At 39.9% G+C, this 21,901-nt stretch overlaps 1 protein-coding gene across 1 annotated transcript in view; it reads right to left on the bottom strand.

Moving 5' to 3' along the window:
• The window catches only part of ARL8B (ADP ribosylation factor like GTPase 8B), a 53,445-nt gene extending 33,357 nt beyond the window's left edge, over nucleotides 1–20,088 (bottom strand). The window contains exon 1 of the mRNA XM_043442382.1: nucleotides 19,743–20,088. Coding sequence (XP_043298317.1) covers nucleotides 19,743–19,865 — 123 coding nt within the window. The 5' untranslated portion in view covers nucleotides 19,866–20,088. The remainder of the gene's footprint in view (nucleotides 1–19,742) is intronic.
• Between the last annotated feature and the right edge of the window lie 1,813 nt (nucleotides 20,089–21,901).

Here is a 21,901-nt window from a genome sequence, read left to right as displayed (position 1 = left end):
TGGTTATCATTTTGCAAGGCATATGAATATTTAATCATTTTGCTTCAGATCACACAACTAACCATTGTATGCCAACTACACAATAAAGAAAAAGAGAAGAATGGCTGACAATGTTCAAAATCTGGTGAAAAAACAAACTTAGAGATTCAAGAAGTGCAACCAACCCAAAACAGGGTAAGCTCGAAGAAATCCATACCCAGATACATCATAACTGAACTGCTGAAATCGGACTGAAAAATCTTGAAAGTAGCCCCAGAGAGAAATGATGAAAATAGCAATTAGAACATTTATGTGTAACAATTGGAATGATTACGAATTTCTCATCACAAGTAATAAAAGTCTATTCAAAAGTGCTGTAGGAGGGGGGAGAACTATCAACCTAGAACTGTATATTAAGTGAAAATGTCCTTCAGGAATGAAGATAATAACGACATTCTCAAAGAAAGGAAAACAAAAAGAATTCCTGCACCTGGCAGACATGCTCTAAAAGAAATACTGAAGGAAATTCTTCAGCTATAAAAGAAACTAACAGAGGAAACCTAGAGTTTAGTAATTAAAAGAAAGCAACAGAAATAGTAATATTTGGATAAATGTAATAAACTATTCACTTTCTCTTTACTATAAAATATTTGATAGTTGAAAGAAAAAATTATAACATTGGTATGATTCTCAACGTATATAGATACGATATGACACATATACAGGGAAGAAAGTAAACAGATCTATATGGTCGTTAAGTGTCTACTTTCCACATGAAATGATAATTTTAAGTAAATTAGGTAAAGTATATGTATGTTAATCCCAAGGATAACCACTAAAGGGGCTATACAAAGATAACAGTCAAAACCTCAATAAATTAAAATTCTAAAAAAGTCCAAATGAACAGAAAACAGGGAAGAGGAAAAAGAATAAAAAACAGAGACAAATAAACAAAATGGTAGAACTAAATTCAAGCATACCAATAATGACAGTAAAAGTAGTCTAAACACACCAACTAAACAACAGATTGTCAGATATTTATTTTTTAAGAAGATTCGACCATACGCTATCTTCAAGAAATCCACTTCAAATAAAATGACAAAGGTAGGTTAAAAGAAAAAGGACAGAAAGAGTTTCACCATGCAACCATTAACCAGAAGAAAGCTGGAGTAAATATATTAATATCAAACAAAACAGACTTCAGAGCAAGAAAAATTACCAAGGATAAACAGGAACACTAAGTAATGATAAAAGAATCAACCCACCAAGAGCATATAACATCCCCCCATGTGTATGCACCTAACAAAGCTTCAAAATACATAAATTTAAAACCTTATATGCACGACAGAAAAAGAGACACAGATGTACAGAACAGACTTTTGGACTCTATGGGAGAAGGCGAGGGTGAGATGATCTGAGAGAACAGCATCGAAACATGTATATTATCAAGCATGAAACAGATCACCAGCCCAGGTTGGATGCATGAGACAAGTGCTCGGGGCCGGTGCACTGGGATGACCCAGAGGGATTGGATGGGGAGGGAGGCGGGAGGGGGGATCGGGATGGGGAACACATGTAAATCCATGGCTGATTCATGTCAATGTATGGCAAAAGCCACTACAATAGTGTAAAGTAATTAGCCTCCAACTAATAAAAATAAATGGAAAAAAAAAATAAAACTAATGAAAGTAATGGAGAAATAAACCCACAATCATAGTGACTTTGGAATTACTCTCAAGTTAACTGAGAAAACAAACAGCAAGAAAACCAGCAAGGATGCAGTTAAATAACCGACAACAAACGAGGTGTGACTGACGTTTACAGAATACTCAAAAAGAGCACAATACACATTCTTTTTAAGTAAACATATAACATTCAAGATAAACCAAATACTGGCCATCAAACGACACTGGGGAAATGGTAAAAGGTTCAAGTCATAGAAGCTATGTTCTCTGACTACAATAGAATTAAACTAGAAATAATTCATACAAAAGTATCAGGAAATAACCAAATATAGACTATGGGGCAAGGAGGAAGTCTCAAGGAAAATTACAAAATATTTTAAACTAACTAAAAAACATATCCAAATTTGTAGGATGCAGCTAAAGCAATGCTTAGAAGGAAGACTCAAATGTTTATATACTTCTCTAATAAGAAGAGTCTCAAATTAGCAATGTGAGAAATTAAAAAAAAGAACAAATCTGTACAACACGATGACTACAGTTAACACTGCTGGACGGTGTATTTGAAGGCTGCTAAGAGAGTAAAAGCCTAAGAGTTAATCATCACAAGAAAAAAACAACTTTCCCTCTTTTTTTTGTATCTAACTGAGATGATGGGTATTAACTAAACTTGTGATAATCATTTCACAATATATGAAAGTTAAGCCATTATGCTGTATACCTGAAATATACCCAGTGCTTACGTCAATTCTGTCTCAATGAAATCAGGAAGGCAGGGCGGGAGAGAAAAAAACACCCAAAACAAGGAGAAGGAAACAGTAAGAGCAGTAGTTAATAACACTGATCGGAAAATCCTCTGACGCAAATTAAAGGAACCAAGGGCTGATTCTCTGAAGATAAATAAAACTGATGAACAACTGACCAAAGGAAAAAAGAGGAGATAAAAATTACAAACATCAACAATGGAGATATTACTAAACTCAGTAGATAGTAGATAGTTAAGGGATAATAAGGAAATACTATGAACTCTATGCACACAAATTCAACAACTCCAGTGAAATGGACCAATTCCTTAAAAGTCACCATCTACCAAAACTTACCCAGGAAGAAAACCTTTTTACCAGTCCTCTACTTACTAAAGAGGGCTTCCCTGGTGGCTCAGTGGTAAAGAAGTTGCCTGCAAATGCAGGAGACACGGGGTTCAATCTCTGGGTAGGGACGATCCCCTGGAGAAGGCAATGGCAACTCACTCCAGTATCCTTGCCTGGAGAATTCTGACAAAAGAGCCTGGCGGGCTATAGTCCACAGGGTCGCAAAACAGTCGGACACGACTTAGTGACTAAACAACAGCAGTGATTTATTAAAGAAATAGAATTATTAATTTTAAATCTTCTTAAAAAGAAATCTCTGGACCCAGACAGTTTCACTGGGGAACTCTACCAAAACAATACCAACTCTACAAAATCTCTTCCCTAAAAATAAGAGATAGGAATATTTTCCAGCTCATTTTATAAGTCCATGATACCAAAAAATAGTTTACAACATACACAAAGGTTGATACTCTGTCCGAAAAGAAATATAAAATGTAAGACAGGAACAAGAAGGAAGAGGAATGGCTCACCAGTATGATATGCTCAATGGTCTACATGTCAAAACTGTCAGTTCTGTTGAACCAAATGCTGGTGGAGGGGGGCGGGGAGCGGGAGCATGCCAAGCCCCTTGGCTTCTGGTGGTAACATCTCTGAAATTAATTCTAATTTTCAAAATACAGCAAATCACAGTTCCACATATAGAGCTGCTTCTCTGAGAGTGTCTTTTCTCTTCTGACTGTACCCATGCTTCAGTTTTAAGCAGTGTTAAAATCTGTTCCAACATTCACTACATAGAGAATTAAAGACAAGATTAATCTGTGTTGGAAATGATCCATGAGGTTTAGTTCCTGAGGCACCATGAGAGCATTATTTTTAAAACTGCACAAAAAATAAATAAATAAATAAAACTGCCACACACACATGGTCCCCAAAGTGAAGAAAACAACTAATCACGCCCTGTATAGGAAGACGATGCCGTGACCACCGCCACCTCTGACAGAACATGACTGGGAAGGCCACTGGGGGCCCCACGAGCTGGGTCGCAAACCGCCCTAATTTCTCTCAGACAAAACACCCGTGAGGAATTGAACTGACTCATTCAGAACCCCCAGGTCCAGTAATATCCATTAACTACTTTTGCTTCCTGTTCATCTCCATTTCTTTAAGGGAAGTTATATGGGTGTTGTTCTGAGCCATGTAACTGTTGACAACATTTAACACAATTTCTGAGTCTGCCTCATTCTATTTCTAGGGAAACAAATTTCACTGTTCACTGAAACTGTAATAACCATTAGCAGCTTTTTAGATCTGCAATTAAACAAATGCCAATTATTGAGAAAGTACCAAGAAATTGTCTCCTAGTTTACAATTTAACCCATGACTCTTACTGCTACTTGGAACCCTTAAATGTTAGAATGAAAAATTCTCTAAATATAACCAAGGATTACAGCATATCATGACAGATGACAGCACATGCATGATCTCTTATCAGTTTCCTTTTCCATCTGGAAGTATAAATGAAGCTACTGAAATCCTGCTCCACAGGTTTTTATTTCAAAAAACGGGCAAGACTCCTTTATCTTTTATTCTTCACAGCAGTAGTGGAGGCAAGAAAATGTTTCTAAACACAATTGTGATGTCAGACTCTGAGAAAAGAAACTGTGAGACCTATCCTTAGGATACATTAAAACATGGATTTAAATTCACTAGCCCTTTTTGCCTACTTGTAAAATTTTCCAGCCTGTGGATTTACAACCTTATCTCACCTGCTGATAACATGGGGATTGCTTTGTCTTCCCCCACTGTAGAATGTTTAGCAGCACTGTTTACCTTTTAAAAAATTAAAGTCAGTAATTCAGCCTCAATGTTTTAAACTAGAGTGTATCGATTCTTTTAGCTATCTGTTTATCTGCGTTATCAGTAGAGACATCTCTGATTCAACGTTTATCAGTCTGGCAGTATAGTGGCATGGCTGCACAAACGCCTGGTCTGAATACATTCTCTCTCACTGGTCATTCTTCACCCTCTGGCTCTCGGGGTCCCCAGAGAAACATTACACACTGTGAAGTTATTCCGCTAGCCCGGTCAGTATTATCAGGATTGCTTCGTCCTGAAATGCAGCTCTTAGACGGCGGCCAGCCATGAAACACTGAGTCACTGCACGCTGCTCAGGCCCACCTGCAGCGCCTTCTGGACGCTGGCATCACGGTTTACTCGGTAGCCGTCCACAGCCCCGCTTACCGCCATCCCGCGGGGAGTGCGGCAGGGAGCCGCAAGTGCAGAGAGGGACTGAAGTAACGAGACTATTCTCCAGTTATATGTGTCTACTGCATCAAGAAAACATTAGTTATTAGCTAGGATACATGCTGTTGGCTTACCCTATTAATAACAATAAAAATAACAATAGTGGCACAACATCTTTCATTTTACAGCAAAGGAAATCGGAAGTCAAGGTCTCAAAATCACATACTCAGCTAAAGAGGGGCAAAACTGGCATCTGAACCCAGATCTAAATTTCAAAGCCATAATGTTACTCTCTATCCCAGTATAATACTTCGAGTGCGGCAACTACACTCCAGTTAAAACAAAAGTACTTTGGGCATTTGAAGGTTATTTGATAGACAAGGGTCATTATTTGTACAGAAGCTTGAAACCAGTGTTAGGGTGTTCAACAACAGCAATAACAAAATACACACTTAGTGGTCAACTGAGAGGTTGTAAACATCAATAGATACTATGTTAGTAATCTACTAGCATGTGCAATAAAATAGCGACTTAGAGCAATCAGAAGCTCTTCCACCAAGCCAAAATTAGTGACCACAAAGTTACAAACAGGAAGACAAACCAAACAAACTAGCAAATTTTTCAAAGGGTTACTCCAAACATCCTAGCACATCTATAGTGGATTATGGCAAAGGATAGTCTGTTATTTTCTCTCTCACAATAATGGAAAACTGACATCAACATTCAGAAACTGGTCCTCTGAGGCCACTACACCTCTACCCTAAAGCTCAGGAGTCACTGAAACAGGATCCCTACTCAGGGCTCAGGTAAGGAGTGAGGGGTTTCCATTTCACCTACCATTTAACTGGAGCACATGCCCCTGTCCGAATCCCCAAATGTCACATCAACCACAGTGATAATTACCAACCGTGGGGCACTCTATGCCAGAGACCGCGCTGATTATCTTACCTCATACCATGAGTGTACGGAATACCTAGGGTCACTCCCAAATTGCCAATGAGCTAACTGAAGCTCTGAGGGGGTCACAGAACTTGGGCAGAGCAAGAATTCAAATTTAGGCAGGTCTGATCCAACATATTTAAACATGACCCAACACTGCTTCACTCTGTTAAGTCAATAATTATGAAGTACCTACTGAGTCAGGCCCAGAGCTACACAGAGGGGCCAAAATAATAATAAAAAGGAAGCTTACAGTCTGCAAAGAGGAACAGATAACGGGCACAAAGACAGTTCTGAACAAAGTACTCTGAGAACAGAGCGAGAAACAATTACCCCCCCGGGAGAAGAGCTGGGGCAAGCACTCACAAACGTGGGCCCTAAGCAACACATAAGACAGAGTCATCTAAGGGAAAGGAACGCTGGGAGATAAAGACTGTATTGTAGTCCAACAAAGAAAGGTGCAGGCCAAAAAAGAACGGGTGTCTCATTCTCCTTCATTACCAGAGTCTAACATGTACTCCAAAGGCCTGATGCCTCCATCCTTCCCCCACATCCACGTTGCTGATTTTCACTGGCAAATTTAAGACCCCTTCCGAAGTCTCACAAAAGCACAACACAACACTAAGACTTAGAAATGCTCTTAGGAACAATAAAACAGGGACCAGTAAAGCAGACTTAAAGCATACAGCAACAAACAGCCAAAGCAAGCTAAAACTGCAAATGGACCACCACAAGATCCATGAAATTTCCAAACTAGTCTCAGCTGCAGGACTTGGAAGAGCAGTACTTATCAGGCGGCAAAGCAAGCCCAAAGGATTTGTCTGGAAACATGGATTCATCACAGCGCACCATTTTTATGGAACAGAACATTCAACCTGAGAGCTGAATCCCAGCTCTACCTAAAACCTGTGTTATTACACCTTTCTTTACCCTACATAATTAATATCCACTCAACAAATGAGCCAAAAAAAAAGTATAGCACCTTGTGTGTGAAAGCACTTCTTAAGTTTCCTTAACTAAATAAATGAAATGAAAAGATTTTTATTGAATGCACTGTGTAATGGAGATAAAGGAAAAGGATGATAAAGAGTAGGATGTTTAGGAACATTCTTCATGTTAACTACCGTTGAGAACAACATGGTGGTGTTGGCACAGCCATTTCCTGTCTTGTTTTATGGTAATGTCCACATGTTCCAAAATGAACTGGTGTCTGCGAACACTGCGAGCACCATAAATCCACGACAGACCACACCAAGTGAGTTTCTAAGTAGACATCAAACAGCCTGAGATATGAGGACTGAGGATTACATTCTGTCTTTGCAACTACACAGTAAAATAACAGAGAAAAAACAATATTCTGAGCCTAATATTATCCACAAGCATACCTGACACCTAAAAAAAAAATCCCAACTTAAATCACAAAAGATCAGATACCCTTTATATGTTTGTTGTTGTTGAGTTGCTCGGTCATGTCCAACTCTTTGCAACCCCATGGACTGCAGCACACCAGGCTTCCCTCTCCTTCACCATCACCCAGAGCTTGCTCAAACTCATGTCCGTTGAATTAGAGATGCCATCGAACCATTGCATTCACAGTCATCCTCTTCTCTTTCTGCCTTCAACCTTTCCCAGCATCAGGGTCTTTTCCAATGAGTTGGCTTTTCACATCAGGTGGCCAAAGTATTGGAGCTTCAGTTTCAGCATCAGTCCTTCTAATATATATTCAGGCTTCCCTGGTGGCTCAGAGGGTAAAGTATCTGCCCGCAATGCGGGAGGCCTGGGTTCGATCCCTGGGTCGGGAAGATCCCCTGGAGAAGGACATGGCAACCCACTCCAGTATTCCTGCCTGGAGAATCCCATGGACAGAGGAGCCTGGTGGGTTATATATATAGTCCATGGGGTCACAGAGAGTCGGACACGATATATTCAGAGTTGATCTCCTTTAGGATGGACTGGTTGGATCTCCTTGCAGTCCAAAGGACTCTCAAGAGTCTTCTCCAACACCACAGTTCAAAAGCACCAATTCTTCAACGTTCAGCCTTCTTTATGGTTCAAATCTCACATCCACTTCTCTGGTGGCTCAGACGGTAAAAGCGTCTGCCTGCAATGCGGGAGACTCGGGTTCAATCCCTGGGTTGGGAAGATCCCCTGACGAAGGAAAGGGCAACCCACTCCAGTATTGTCTGGAAAATTCCACGGATAGAGGAACCTGGTAGACTACAGTCCATGGGGTCGCAAAGAGTCAGACACAACTGAGAGACTTCACTTTCACTTCTCCCTTTCTCACATCCACACATGACTACTGGAAAAGGCATAGCTTTGACTAGACAAAGCTTTGTCAGCAAAGTGATGTCTCTGCTTTTTAATATGCTGTCTAGGTTGGTCATAGCTTTTCTTCCAAGGAGCAAGCATCTTTTAATTTCATAGCTGCAGTCACCATCTGCAGTGATTTGGGAGCCCAAAAAAATAAAGTCTGTCACTGTTTCCACTGTTTCCCCATCTATTTGCCATGAAGAGACGGGACCGGATGCCGTGATCTTAGTTTTTTGAATGTTGAGTTTTAAACCAGCTTCATCACTTTCCTCTTTCACCTTCAAGAGTCTCTTTAGTTCCTCTTCACTTTCTGCCACAAGGGCGGTGTCATCTGCATATCTGAGGTTAGTGATACTTCTCCTGGCAATCTTGATTCCAGCTTGTGCTTCATCCAGCCTGGCATGCTGAAAGCACACAAATAACACATACCGACTTTTCTCTCCAGAAGAAAGACACTAAACCAGATATGTTCCAGGGATAGAAATATCCCCTTCAAATTAAGCAGCAAAAGCTTCCAAGACTATAAAAGAGTCTGAGTCACTGAATTCAGCTGTCTAAAGGACCTGTTATGGACAGCCTGCATTCTGGGCACAGATTAACGTCCCTAAGCACCAAAAATAAGTCAAGATAGTCCAACCGCAATTCAAAGAAGTGGAGATACCCTGCTTGGTCCTTGTGTACAAAATATTGACAAGACATGGAATGAAATTTCAATTTTCAGTTTTAGTTCCACTGTACTTAAACATGGCACTAATTCCCAAACTTCATTCCCTTTGTATCATTAATTATATAATACATTTTATACTCAACGCATCCCTTTCTCTTCACCATACCCTCTCTTCTCTACCCCATATGGGCTACTTGTTCATCACACAATCACATTTCCCACCATTCACTTAAATCCTTAAAAAGGTCTTTGACTACGAATTTCCCCTTGCTCGACCCATCTGATTCAACTGCTTAACTGTACTCACTCCACTTTCACAATAATGCTCACTACTTTCCCTGACTCCCTATCCCCATTTCATTATCTCTCATCTAGATCCTTGTAATAAGCTGATAACTTTTTGATGGTCTCTACACTGCCACCAAGTTAATCCCTTGGAAACGCAGTTCTTCATTCCCTTGAACAAAAATCTTCAATGCCTCCCCATGCCTACAGATTCAAATTTAGTCAAGGCTTTTTGTGAACTAGTTCAGCCTATTTTTCCAGTCTTTTGTTTCTTTCCTTCATGAAGGCAGACTACAGTCCTATGGGGTCGCAAAGAATCAGACACAACTGAGCATACACTCACACAGGTTACAATTAATCTGACAAAAGTTTTTGCCCTCAGATATGTCTCTGCTTCTCCTTCGTTTCTCCTACTGTTCCTTCAGGGCACCGGAAGCTCCAGAAGGAAAGTGAACGTGTCTGTTTTGTTCTTCATTATACACATGCTGCTTAGAACAATGCCTCAAATAACTACTGAATGAATGAAAACTACTCTAATCTAAGCTTAGCTCGACAGCCATTCTCAGCATGGTCCCACCAAAAGCCAGCAAACTGCCTTTCTAGAACTCCTCTGATGTCTTCCATGAGGGTAGGGAGATTTCCAGAGTATTATGAGAAAATTTTAAGACAGTTAATATTTCTAAACTATACAGGACTACTACGAGGCACATATTCTACTATAAATAACCTTGTCTGGTACATTTATAAATCATCTCCTACCACAATACCTTGCACACAGTTTGAGTGTAACAGAACAGACACACTAGTTTACTGTTAAATTCATTCATTCACTCAACATTTAGAAAGCTTATTATGTGCCAGGCACTGTACTTAGCATTGGGATGCAGCATTGAAAAAAGGAAAAAGCCCCTATGGAACTTATATTCAGAAAACAGATGAAGACAAAAAGCAAGATAACTTCTGATGGTGGTGTAAGTGTGGTGAAAATTATGATGGAGGTAATATGATCAATCCTGACTGGGGAAGATGTCCATCCTTGGATTGAGACGGGAAGAGATCAAGAGTTCTGTCTTGAACTAACTGAACTTGAGTCACCTTTCACCATGACAGAAGGTAAATCAAACAGACTAAACTACACGAGACCACTCAGTCTGTATAGCATGATCCCATCACTGTTGTCAAGAAAGCATGTACTGGGCATTACGCTAAGTGAAATAAGTCACACAGAGGAAGACACAGATACAGCGTCTAAAACAAACAGCAAAACAAGCCAAACTTGTAGGCACAGAACAGATGGGATTGGGAACAGACGAAAGGAGATCAAAAGATACAAACTTCCAATTACAAAATACACAGTAAGCCATGAGGTGCCATGTACAGAAATGTGACAATAGTTAAGAATACTGTACTGTATATTTGCAGTTGCTGAGAGTTAATCATCACAAGAAAAAAAACTGTAACGATGTAAGGCTAGTGATGTGAACTGGATTTGCTGTGGTAATTATTCCACAATATGTACACAGAATCATTGTTACACACCGAAAATACATGTTACATGTCAACTATGTCAATTTTTTAAAGTATATATTTGTACATACAAAGGGATGGGGGAAATTGTGATGGATATCCGGCTTAATATTAACAGTAATTAAACCTTAATGGTATTATTATTATTATTATTTCCTATTTGTATCAGCACTATTTAAACAATATGGATTTGGGGTATTTTTTTAAAAACACAAACATTCTAAGGTTTCTTGGTTTTTCAAGTTTTTGATTGGAGATCAATTGTTTTACAATGTTGAATTGGTTTCTGTTGTATAACAATGTGAATCAGCTATAAGTACACATAAATCCCCTCCTTCTTGAATCTCCCTCCCACCCCTCCCCATTGTTTTAAGGTTTTTAATTCAGCCACTGAATAAACAAACAAGATCAAAATAAGGAAACCAACAGCTAGTGGAGTGAAACAGGTAGATTTGGGAAGAGGCAAAAAAGTGAATTTCCTCCACTCAATTTCCTTCTATTCAGAAATGACCAAATCTATACATTTGCTAAACCATTCTCCAGACAAAATGACCTTTCAAGAAAAACATAAAGAAAAAGTAGGCCTAGCGATGAGTGTCTAAACCAGACCTTAAGGCACATTGAGAGAGGAAACTGCCAAAAGCCCTTTCTGGCCCAGTCTGCATGCAGTCTACACAGCCCACTTCTCATCTAGGGGAACAGGCCAACACAGATACAGAACTGTCTGTTGGGACTTGCAAATTTACAGCTGTCAACGGTGATTTAAACCCACCTGACCCTTAAATCCTGGCTTAAAAATTAAAACAAACACATGCAAGAAACAATACTATGGTCTTGTCCAAAATTAAAATAGTCTTCTGTGCATACACTTGCACAGGACACCTATATCCTAGAGGGCAGGTACGACTCAAAAGGGCCACTCGCTTCTTCCTGTTAGGGTCATCTACCTTTCTACCTTTTACATCTCAATTTTTCTTTTGGGAAGAGGCTGAGATCTTATAATTATCTTATATTGGAGCCTTATGCTTTTATTTTATTCTCGGGTTTCTGAGTAAAAGGTCCAATTCCAGATATAAGAAAACACCACTGCACTCTCAAATAATAAGGTTCTCGGTGCTTATTCACTCTTTACAAGCATCAAAATTGAAGAAGAGAAGTTAAATGAGTTGGCCACAGTCCTGCTATCAGTCAGTGGTAGCACAAACAGAAGAACAACTCATATTTCCAATTTCCAGTTTAAACTGTTGTCACAACAAAAACTGCAATTACATACACACACACACACATATACACACACAGAATTATACAAGTAGGTCCATCAAAAATTACTAGCCTATCCAGGAGGCTAAAACATTTTCCTACCAGCCCACTTCAGCTATCAAAAATATTCATCATGATAAAATATAACATGTTCAAGATTTTTCAAACAATTAAACAAAACAAAAGCCTACTTCCTAAACAAAAGCTACAGTTAAATACAATCAAGAGAAATCTAACCAGTAATTTAACCTAAAGCTGACGATTACACCCAACGTTCCTCCGACACACACACGGCAGTCCCGTCTCTTTAGCTACATCTATTGAGTGCTCTCAATGCACAAGGTCAGCGCTTCACAAACACTCATTTAATTCTGAAAGCCACTCCAGGCGGCAGTTCTTTGACTATCTACTTTTTACAGAGAAGGAAAAAATGAAACACAGATGCTAACAAAAGTGATGTAGAGCTAAGTCAGTATTCAAATCCAAATCTGTCAAGACTCCAGAACTCTCATTCCTGACTATGCTACACTTCACACACTGAAATATGCATATGGGTTCATAAAGACATTTGTTCTTAATTTTGTATTTTAAATGCAATATTTGTCCACTGGTAAATACATTTGAGTACCTAGCATGTGCTGGGCACTGTTTAAGGCACTTTTATACTTGAGAGAACAAATAAAGAGAATTTCCAAGGGGATCACATTATATAAACAGTAACCTAGCAGCTAAAACATGCCTTATTCTGATCACTGTTCAAAGTGTTTTACAAGTATTAACCCACAGTAACTCTAAGAAATAACTATTCCCATTTTACAAATAAAGAAGCAGATACTGAATGGTTGAATAGCTTACCAAAAATAACACAAGAGTCAGGATGTGAACCTAGATCGTCTGGCTTTCAACTCCTAACCTCTTTGCCATTTTGACTCAAGTAGCCACTTAATTTAAACGTACTCTAAATAAACTCAACTATACCACATTCATATGCCAACAAATTTAGGCTCAAAATATATTCTTATAGTAATACTATTCTGGCAGATGCTTAACTAATTCCCATCAAGTAAATTGGTACAAAGGACATTTTTAGAATCAGCTTGCCAATCATCATTCAATTTTTCCTTTTTAACAACAAATACTTTTCTAACCCCAGTCTAGGAGAAAAGGCCTCAACTTTCAAGATAGGTATCACTACTTAAGATACCTGAATCCTAAAATTATTTTGCCAGTTATTACAATTTTTTAAAATTACGGTGTTTGTGACGATCATTTCTAAATGAACCCTAAAGCTTTATTACTATTTTAATTTTTTTAAGTTCCTGTCAGGATATGAAATAAGAATGTTACTCTATTAGATAAAACTGGGCAAACTATGAAATCAGATCCAAATAGCAGATCCAATGTCTAATTTAAGAAACAGTGTAACCTCAAAAAAAAAAATAGCACAATATATAAGACCTGTGGTTTTGACTTTGAAGAAAGAAATGAACTCAAATTACTCCATTACAGATTTCAATTTTGATTTGTCCCATCTCAGAAAAACTAAAATCCTTAAATTGTCATTTGTCAGCAAACAGGTTAATACTTTTCCCTTTGTTTTTTACATACAAGAGCTCAAAAGACATGAATCAACTTTTACAAGTATAAATGATACTCAAGTTATAAGTTTAAAAATTTCATATACTATAGTTTCAAAAACTGATCTACCTAGCAAACTTCTCTAGACTCTGGTTTAGAAAAAAATATTTCTAACACCCCTCCCTTCCAAAAGCAGCATCCCACTATAACAGGTCAAGATTAGGTAAGGACTGCATAGAAATACATCATAATTCTGGAATACAAACTCCTAATGCAATCCACCAGTAAGTTTAAAACTAGTGTGATAGCTAAAGGGGATGAGCTGTATTTTTATGGGTTGCCTAAAAGTTCAATTAAAAAAGAAAATTGAAAAAGGAATTATGTTTTCTACAGCCTTAGTCTTAGCAGTTGCTGAAGCATAAATGGTACTTCTTAAAATGTTAAAACAGAGCAATTATCTGATAGGATAGTTTAAAAATACTGCTGGTTAACTTTACAACAAAACTAAGTATGCCCTAAAAATACCATAGGACAGAGTGCTTAAATGAAGTCCAAGTTTACATAGTATATAAAATCTGTCCAGAAGACCTTCTAAGTAGGAGTGCATACTTTCTGGAAAACAATTTTGGCCATTTGACATGAAATATGTTCATGCCCTTGATTCAGTGATGCCAACTCTGGAACCCATCTCCAGGAAATACAGATCAAATTGATGTACAACAGCAAAATCTTGGAAACCACTCAAATGTCCAATAATGAGGAAATGATCAAACACGTTATGGTATGTGCACAAGATACGCTGTAACAGGACAAATTGTGAAGGCATTAACGATGGTTTTAGAACAGAAGAATGTGTACATGATAATTAAAACAAACCAGGATACAAACATTATAAATAGTATCTCAAACTTAAAAAAAAAAAGTGTCTGGATATATACATTTTTTTTTTAAGATGAAAAGGAAATACTTTGATATGCTGACAGTAGTTAACCGTAGATGGTGGGGATAACAAGTGGTTTCTATGTTATAGTATTCTTTCCAAATTTCTACTAATGACTTTGCGATAGTTTGATAATTAGAAAAAAATCTTCTAAAAATAGTAAGTAGCTATTTTTTTATAGTACAATGAATTTTGTATTCATGTTCAGTGACATTCTTTATCTTAAAAGAAACTTAACATTTGAGAAACTTAGTAAGTGCTTTTAAGTTGTGAAATATCCTCTAAGGTAGTAATTTAAAATGCCTTAATGCACTCTTAACAGCTTCTTAACAAGAACATTTTGCTCTGGGATTCTAAGCCTGTACTGGAAAAAATAATGAGTGAGGGGAAGAGGTTAAAGAAGTTTGAAGAAAAGCTCCTTAGCAAGTTGCTTCCTGTTCCACAATTCTGAATCTCTATCTGAAGGCAACCCGGAAGGCCAGCTCCTATAGTCATGGTTCAAATTTGCTAAACTTTACAGGGGAATATAAAAACTATTTTTGGCATTTTTACCCCAGAGTAATTCAATAAGAAACACTCTGATCACAGAATTATTTGTCCTTTTTGAAGACATTAAACATAGGTCAGCTTCTCTGGCGGCTGAGTGGTAAAAAATCCGCTTGCGAATGTAGAAGATGCAAATTTGATTCCTGGGTCAGGAAGATCCCCTGGAGAAGGAAATGGCAAACCTCTCCAGCATTCTTGCCTGGGAAATCCCATGGACAGAGGAGCCTGGCAGGCTACAGTCCATGGAGTTGCAGAGTCTGACAGGACTTGGCAACTAAACATTAACAACAAACATCGTTCAATAACCCAGTGACGCCTGTTAGCCAGTTATTTAAATGTCCAAACATAATAATATTCCACTGTCCCTGTGTGCCTACTTGCCCCTAATTCATGGGCAGATCATTCTTTCCCCTAATTCATGTCTTCAAATACACACACACACACACACGGTGTATGTGTGTGTGCATGCATGTGTAGTCCTCAAATGGTAGTCAATACGCTTAAGATGCTGGATTTAAAATGCCATTCATATTCATAAGAGGAGCATGCTTACATTCAAAACAGATATTTAAGGAATTAAGATCTCCCAATTCACAGCTCTATGATTCTAATCTCAGGTAGATCTACAGAGGCAGTTAAGGAGAAAATGCACTGGCCCTGGGTTCTAATTTTATCTCTGCTACTAATTAGCCTTAGGAATTTCACTTAACCTTTCTGGATCTCTTGGCTACATCTATAAAATGAGGATAAAAGGAGACCACTTAATTTTTTTTAACAAACTTAAAAAAATTATTCTAGGTCCAAATTTCTACAATCTTTCCAAGTATCTCCTTTTCATAATTCTCAGGAGTGATAAACTTTTCCTTTGATTAACCTTTGAGCTATCAACACTTCACAAAAATGTAGAGAAGTTTTTATAATACTACTACTTTCAAAAATACACAATGTCTATAAAACTTTTGGTAAATCCTATCAAACATTTCTTCGTAACTATCCTATAACCCATCTAAGAGTCTCAGTTAATAGTAGAGGTTTCTCAACATAAATTACACATACAAGACACATGATTTATTATGCAATAACTGCCGTAATACTTAGCAATGGGCAGTATTTCATTTTCTAGCATTAATCAAAAAATTGAAAGACTTGGAGGTGTTTTTTCTTAAGGTTCAAAACAAAGAGAACACGATATATATTAAATGTCTCTACATAAAATCACATTTCATGAAGTATCACTTGGGGTTTGAAACCATAAGAATATGACTTTGAGGACTAAGACTCTGTAAGCAAACTGCCTCATTTCAAAGTAGACCAAATCCTACATGTAAGTAATTCAGCTTCACAAACTTCTACAGTAAGTTAAATAACATCTCTCAGTTTTCTTAACTTTTAAGGCAGTAAATATAGCCACATTTTAATGTGATGTTCACAAAAAGTTGATTTTTACCTAAGAAAACCAGTTTCACCTGAAGCTTTTCATATCTGGAAAAAATAAATGGTCATCTTTCTAAAGTGACACATAGTGTTCAACACGTCTGAATCTCTGAATCTATAAATCAAACATTTTATATAAAGAATAATGCAGTTGATTTTTTAAAAATAAAGCTAAATTTACTATTTCAGACATAGTGTTTCTATCTAAAACTCTGTAAATTCACTATAGATTACTAACTTTTTCCTAACCCTTGATATATAAGAACCACAGATTAGGTTAAAGCCTGTGGTTTATAAAAAAGGCATAAAATTTACTGAGGTCTCTTTTTTCCAGGCTTCCCTGGTGGCTCAGCAGTAAGGAATCCACTTGCAAACACAAGAGACGTGAGTTTAATCTCTGGGTCAGGAAGATCCCCTGGAGAAGGAGATGGCAGTTCACTCCAGTATTCTTGCCTGGGAAACCCCATTGACAGAGGAGCCTGGTGGGCGTCCATGGGGTCACAAAAGAGTCAGACAGGACTTAGTAATTGACAACTTTTTTCCAGCATCTTAAAGGCCACAGGCAATCACAGTCACGATTTTTTTCTTAATGAGAGTCTAGTCCTACATTATGGTCTCTCCTGGTGGCTCAGATGGTAAAGAAATCAGTCTGCAATGTGGGAGACCAGGGTTCGATCCCTGGGTTGGGAAGATCCCCTGGAGAAGGGAATGGCTACCACTCCAGTATTCTTGCCTGGAGAATTCCATGGAAAGAGGAACCTGGCAGGCTACAGCCCATGGGATCACAAAGAGTCAGACACAACTGAGTGACTAACACTGCATCTGCAACCCACATTACATCATTCAGAAAGAAGAGTCTAAGTGATTCCTGGGCAGTCCAGTGGTTAGGATGCAGAGCTCTCACTGCCAAGGGTCAGGGTTCAATCCCTGGTCAGGGACCTAAGATCCTCCAAGCTGCACAGCTTGCCCAAAACAAAACAAAAATAAGAGTCTAACGTTAAAAAAAATAGTTCACTTTGAGTTCAACAGCTTTCCAGATGTTAACAGATCGGGGGAGAGGGAGGACACGCTGCAATTACTTGTCGTGATCTATGAATCCACTACAGCAGTCCACATTTGAATACCTACACAAATGCAAAGGAATGACCCCTGCTAATTCCCTTCTAAATATTTTTCAAAATACCGTTTCTGCATTAAATGACTGTATCCACTACAAATAATACAGCATTACCATTTATCTAGCCCCTTCTATGGGCAGGCATGATGCTGATCACTTAACATCTGTCATTTCATGCACTCACAGCAACTCTGTAAGAAACCTATTATTAACTCCTCTTAATAGACAGGAAAGGAAGAACTGAAAGAGGATACAAGGCTGCTAAGTGGCAGAGCCAGATTGCAAATCCAGGGTTGTTTGACTTCAAAGTTCATGCTTATTATGTCAAGCTAAACCGTCTACTAAAAACACAAGCATGAAAATCGAGTTTATGGTTTCAGAAGTTCCTCGAGATTTATTAAAATCTTTCTAGGTTTCCCAACCATAACTACTTCCTGTAACAAATACAATTGATTGTAGTAATAAACCTACAAAACACTGTAAGTAAGTCTTCTCAAAAAGAGAGGATTTAGGAAGAGACACCAATTCTTATCCCAAAACAGTATCAGAAAATTTACAGTTAAATGAGCTCAGCTTGTCTTTTCCACATCATATAAGACTTCAAATATGGATATTTAGCCAAAGTCTGAAGTTTTTTCTTACTAATTTTAGTGGTATTAGATATCCATTCCACTCTTCTAGTCCTGTTGAAAAGACTCAAGCCTCCGGCCCAATAACATTACAAAAGCCAAACAAGTAGGCAAGTTTTCCTTACGCTTACATGCAATATTCCTCAAAGGAAGTTTGATGTCTGCTCATCTCTACTTCTCCTTCCTGTTGCTCTATCACTGCAAGGACTAAGAGTCACAAGTTACACAAGTTGTGTTCTCCAACAAGACAGGCGTGTTTGAATCATTCCAGTAACCAAACCAGTTGGACAGCTGGTCGCCTATAAAATAAGGATTTCACCCATCATCTCAACGGTGGAGAAACTGCTGCCATCTCTCTTTGGAGTAGCTCGAAAGTTCATCCCTGACAAGCTCAAGTCCCTATCAGCTAAGACTGAGTCACAGCAACTCCTGGGCTCTAAATGAAGACTGACGAGAATCGTTCACTCTTATTCCTTCCCCTGCCAACCAAACGAGCAAAATTTAATTATCCTCCTTCCCGCAATCACCGATGAATAAACACCACATTGTATATAGGTTCCCAGGGCAATTTCTTTCCCTCCCAGATACTCATTCCCTGGGCGTGGAATGAGCTATGTTTCTACCCAGTCGCTTCCTTTCTCTTTATGTTAAGAAAAACCATTACAGAAGACCAACACCTCTTTTCCAACTTTATGCTGACTGCAAATCTTATCCCCTAGACGACGACAATTAGCTCTAGAAATAGAGACCCCACCCACTCACCTTCTTCGCTTAATAAAAGCTGTGCACTTGTAAGTCAACTATACTTCAAATAAACAAACTAATTTAAAAAATAAAAGTAGTGCACTATTATGGGCTGGCTGGAAATGCCTGTCTTTAGCTTTACCGGCGAACGCAGCACAATCCACTCGGCCCCTCGGGGGACGGGCGAGAAAGCCAATTAACTGCCCCAAGACAAGCTGCCCCAAGAATTCAGGGATGAACCCACACTGGTCCCCTGCTTTCCTCACAATGGTGCTTTCCGTCCCGAGTGGCTAGTTGAGACAATCTCAATTATTTTAGGCTTTCTCACGGGACACACGAACTCGCCAAATCCCACCCTTCGGCAAAGTGACAAGCTGGTTAACCCCTCCGCGGCCAGCAAAGATCAAACAACGAAGGAAATTCCAGTCCCCCCAAGGGCCTTAAAAATGTGACAAGTCCAATTACATCCTTTCCAAACCCCGGCCGCGACGAGGACACGGTGCTTGGAAGAAGACGACTAAATGGAAATAACTCTTCAACTGCCGACCTCACCGATACACTTGAGCCACCAACACGCGAGAAAGTCCAGGTCCTGACGCTCGGGGAGGCGCCCAGCACAGCTGCCCCCTCCCCCGACACGCACACTCCCCAGAGCCCCGCCGCGCTGAGGGGACCTCCCCCACCACCACCAGCCCGGCCTTCGAGCAGACGCCGGGCCGGACTCGCCGGCTGCGGCGCCCCGGGAGGGCAAGCGGGAGGGCGCTCACCGCGATGACATTGACGAAGGTGGTCTTGCCCGAGTACTGCAGCCCCACGAGCGTCAGCTCCATCTCCTCCTTCCAGAAGAGCGAGCGGAACCAGTCCAGCAGGCGGGAGATGAGCGCCAGCATGATGGCGACCGGGAGGGAGGACAGACGGACGGGCGAGCGGGCGGGCAGCGGCGGCGGCGACCTCCACACGAGCGGGCCTCGGCCCGGACCCCCCCCCAACGGCTCCTCTGGGCCCCGGCGCGACACAGGCGGACACTGGCGGGCGGCGGCGGCCGGAGCCAGGAAGCCGAGCGGGTCATATGACTCGCCCTACCCCCCACGCTCGTCCCCGCGCCGCCGCCGGCGCCCACGGCAAGAGCGGCAAGGCCCGTGGGGCCAGGCGCGCCCGCCGCCTACAGCGCCACCTCGTGGAGCCTCTGCGCAGCACCGTGCACCAGCGTGCCGCCCTTGGGCTCGTTTCCTACTCTACTCCTTGGCTCATTCCTGTTGATTCATTCATCGTTCGTTTTCTCTACGATTGTTCACTGACTGTCGGCTCTGCGCAGAAAGACTTCAAAACTCTGGGGGTTTCATCATGAAAATCCCTGTCCTATGTAACAAAAGATGGAAGCCACACGTGTTTATCAGTAGGGAAGTGATTAAACTATCACATTCCTAAAACTGAATTCTGTTTTTTAAAAAATGAGAAAGTTTTCTGTAAATTGATATGGAATGATGTCTAGGAAGTATTTTCAAGGTAAATAAACCAAGGCGCCAACTATGCATTAAATTATGTTTTCGGTATAATATAGGAAAACAAGAATACATATGTACATATATACAAACACATAGTTGCATAAAGAAATACTGGAAGACTAATAAAAACAGTTTTCTATTGGGGTGAGGTAAACTCGATGGTCAAAGGCAGAAATGGGAATGAGACTTCTCTGAATATCTTTTTATATCATTTTCACTTAAGCCATGTAAATAAGTTGCCTGTTCAAAAGTTTAATTTAATTAAAAGGTACATTAAAATGTCTGCAAGGTTTTCAGATTTTAGAAAACCCTCCCCCTGAGGAGCTTACCTTCCACGAAGGGAGAAACAGGGAGTGGCCCCTGTTCTAGTCAGACTACACCTCTCAGAGGAGGTGGTCCGGCATGTGAAGACCTGGAGGGCATGAGGAGAGCCAGGCACTCATCCAGAGGAAGCGCATTCCAGACCGAAGGGACAGCAAAGACTCTGAAGGGAAAGGGGTTTGGAATGTTCTAGGAACAGTCAGTACGGTCAGCTCAGATTAATAAAACAGGAGTGGGAAGTGATACGGATGGAGGCAGAGGCTGGGAGCAGAAGAAGGAAGGCATGGTGGCTCTAGTTCGATCTCAGTGTGATACGGAACTAGGAAGGTGAACCAATTTATATTTTTAAAAGTTTGCTCTGGCAGCTCCATGCAGCAATGATGGTAGGAAGGCATTATGGATTGAATTGTGTCCCCGCAAAAGATATGTTGGAGTCCGACCTTCCAGTACCTCAGAATGTGATCTTCTTTGCAAACAGGGACCAAAGCAGATATAATCAAGTTAAGATGGTCTTAGCGGACTACAGTAGGGCCTTAATCCAAAGTGACTGGTGTCCTTATAAGAAGAGGAGAAGATACACAGGCATAAAAGGGTAGAAAACCACAGACAACAGAGGCAGAGACTGAAGCGTTGCAGCTGCAAGCCAGGGACCACCAAGAAATGGCCAACAAACCACCACTTTTCCATTTAATAGAAGAGTCACTTCTTACTTCCTGATTCTAGTTTCACGTTAAAAGGAAAAAAAAAAACTTTATATCGGGACTTCCCTGGTGGTCCCATGGTTAGGACTTGGCATTTCCACTGCTGCGACCCAGGTTCAGTCCCTGGTGGGGAACTGAGATCCCGCAAGCTGTGCAGTGGGAGCAAAAACAAAAGAAAACCAAAAAAAAAACTTTATAAATTATGTTTTGTCATAAAAGCACAGTATGATGGTTGTACAACAGTCAACTAGTACAGAGGTATAATAAGAAAAAGGTAATCTGGCTCTGGGCATCCTCACTTCCTCATTTCTGATGTAACCCATTTGAAGAATTTACTTTTTTATTGATCAAATGAACATTTATGGGCTTCCTTGGTGGCTCAGGCTGTAAAGAATCCGC

This window comes from Cervus canadensis, chromosome 22, assembly GCF_019320065.1.
Source record: "Cervus canadensis isolate Bull #8, Minnesota chromosome 22, ASM1932006v1, whole genome shotgun sequence".
NCBI lineage: Eukaryota > Metazoa > Chordata > Mammalia > Artiodactyla > Cervidae > Cervus > Cervus canadensis.
The sequence above is the reverse complement of the archived record's forward strand: the minus strand, read 5'-3'. Positions and strand labels throughout refer to the sequence as shown.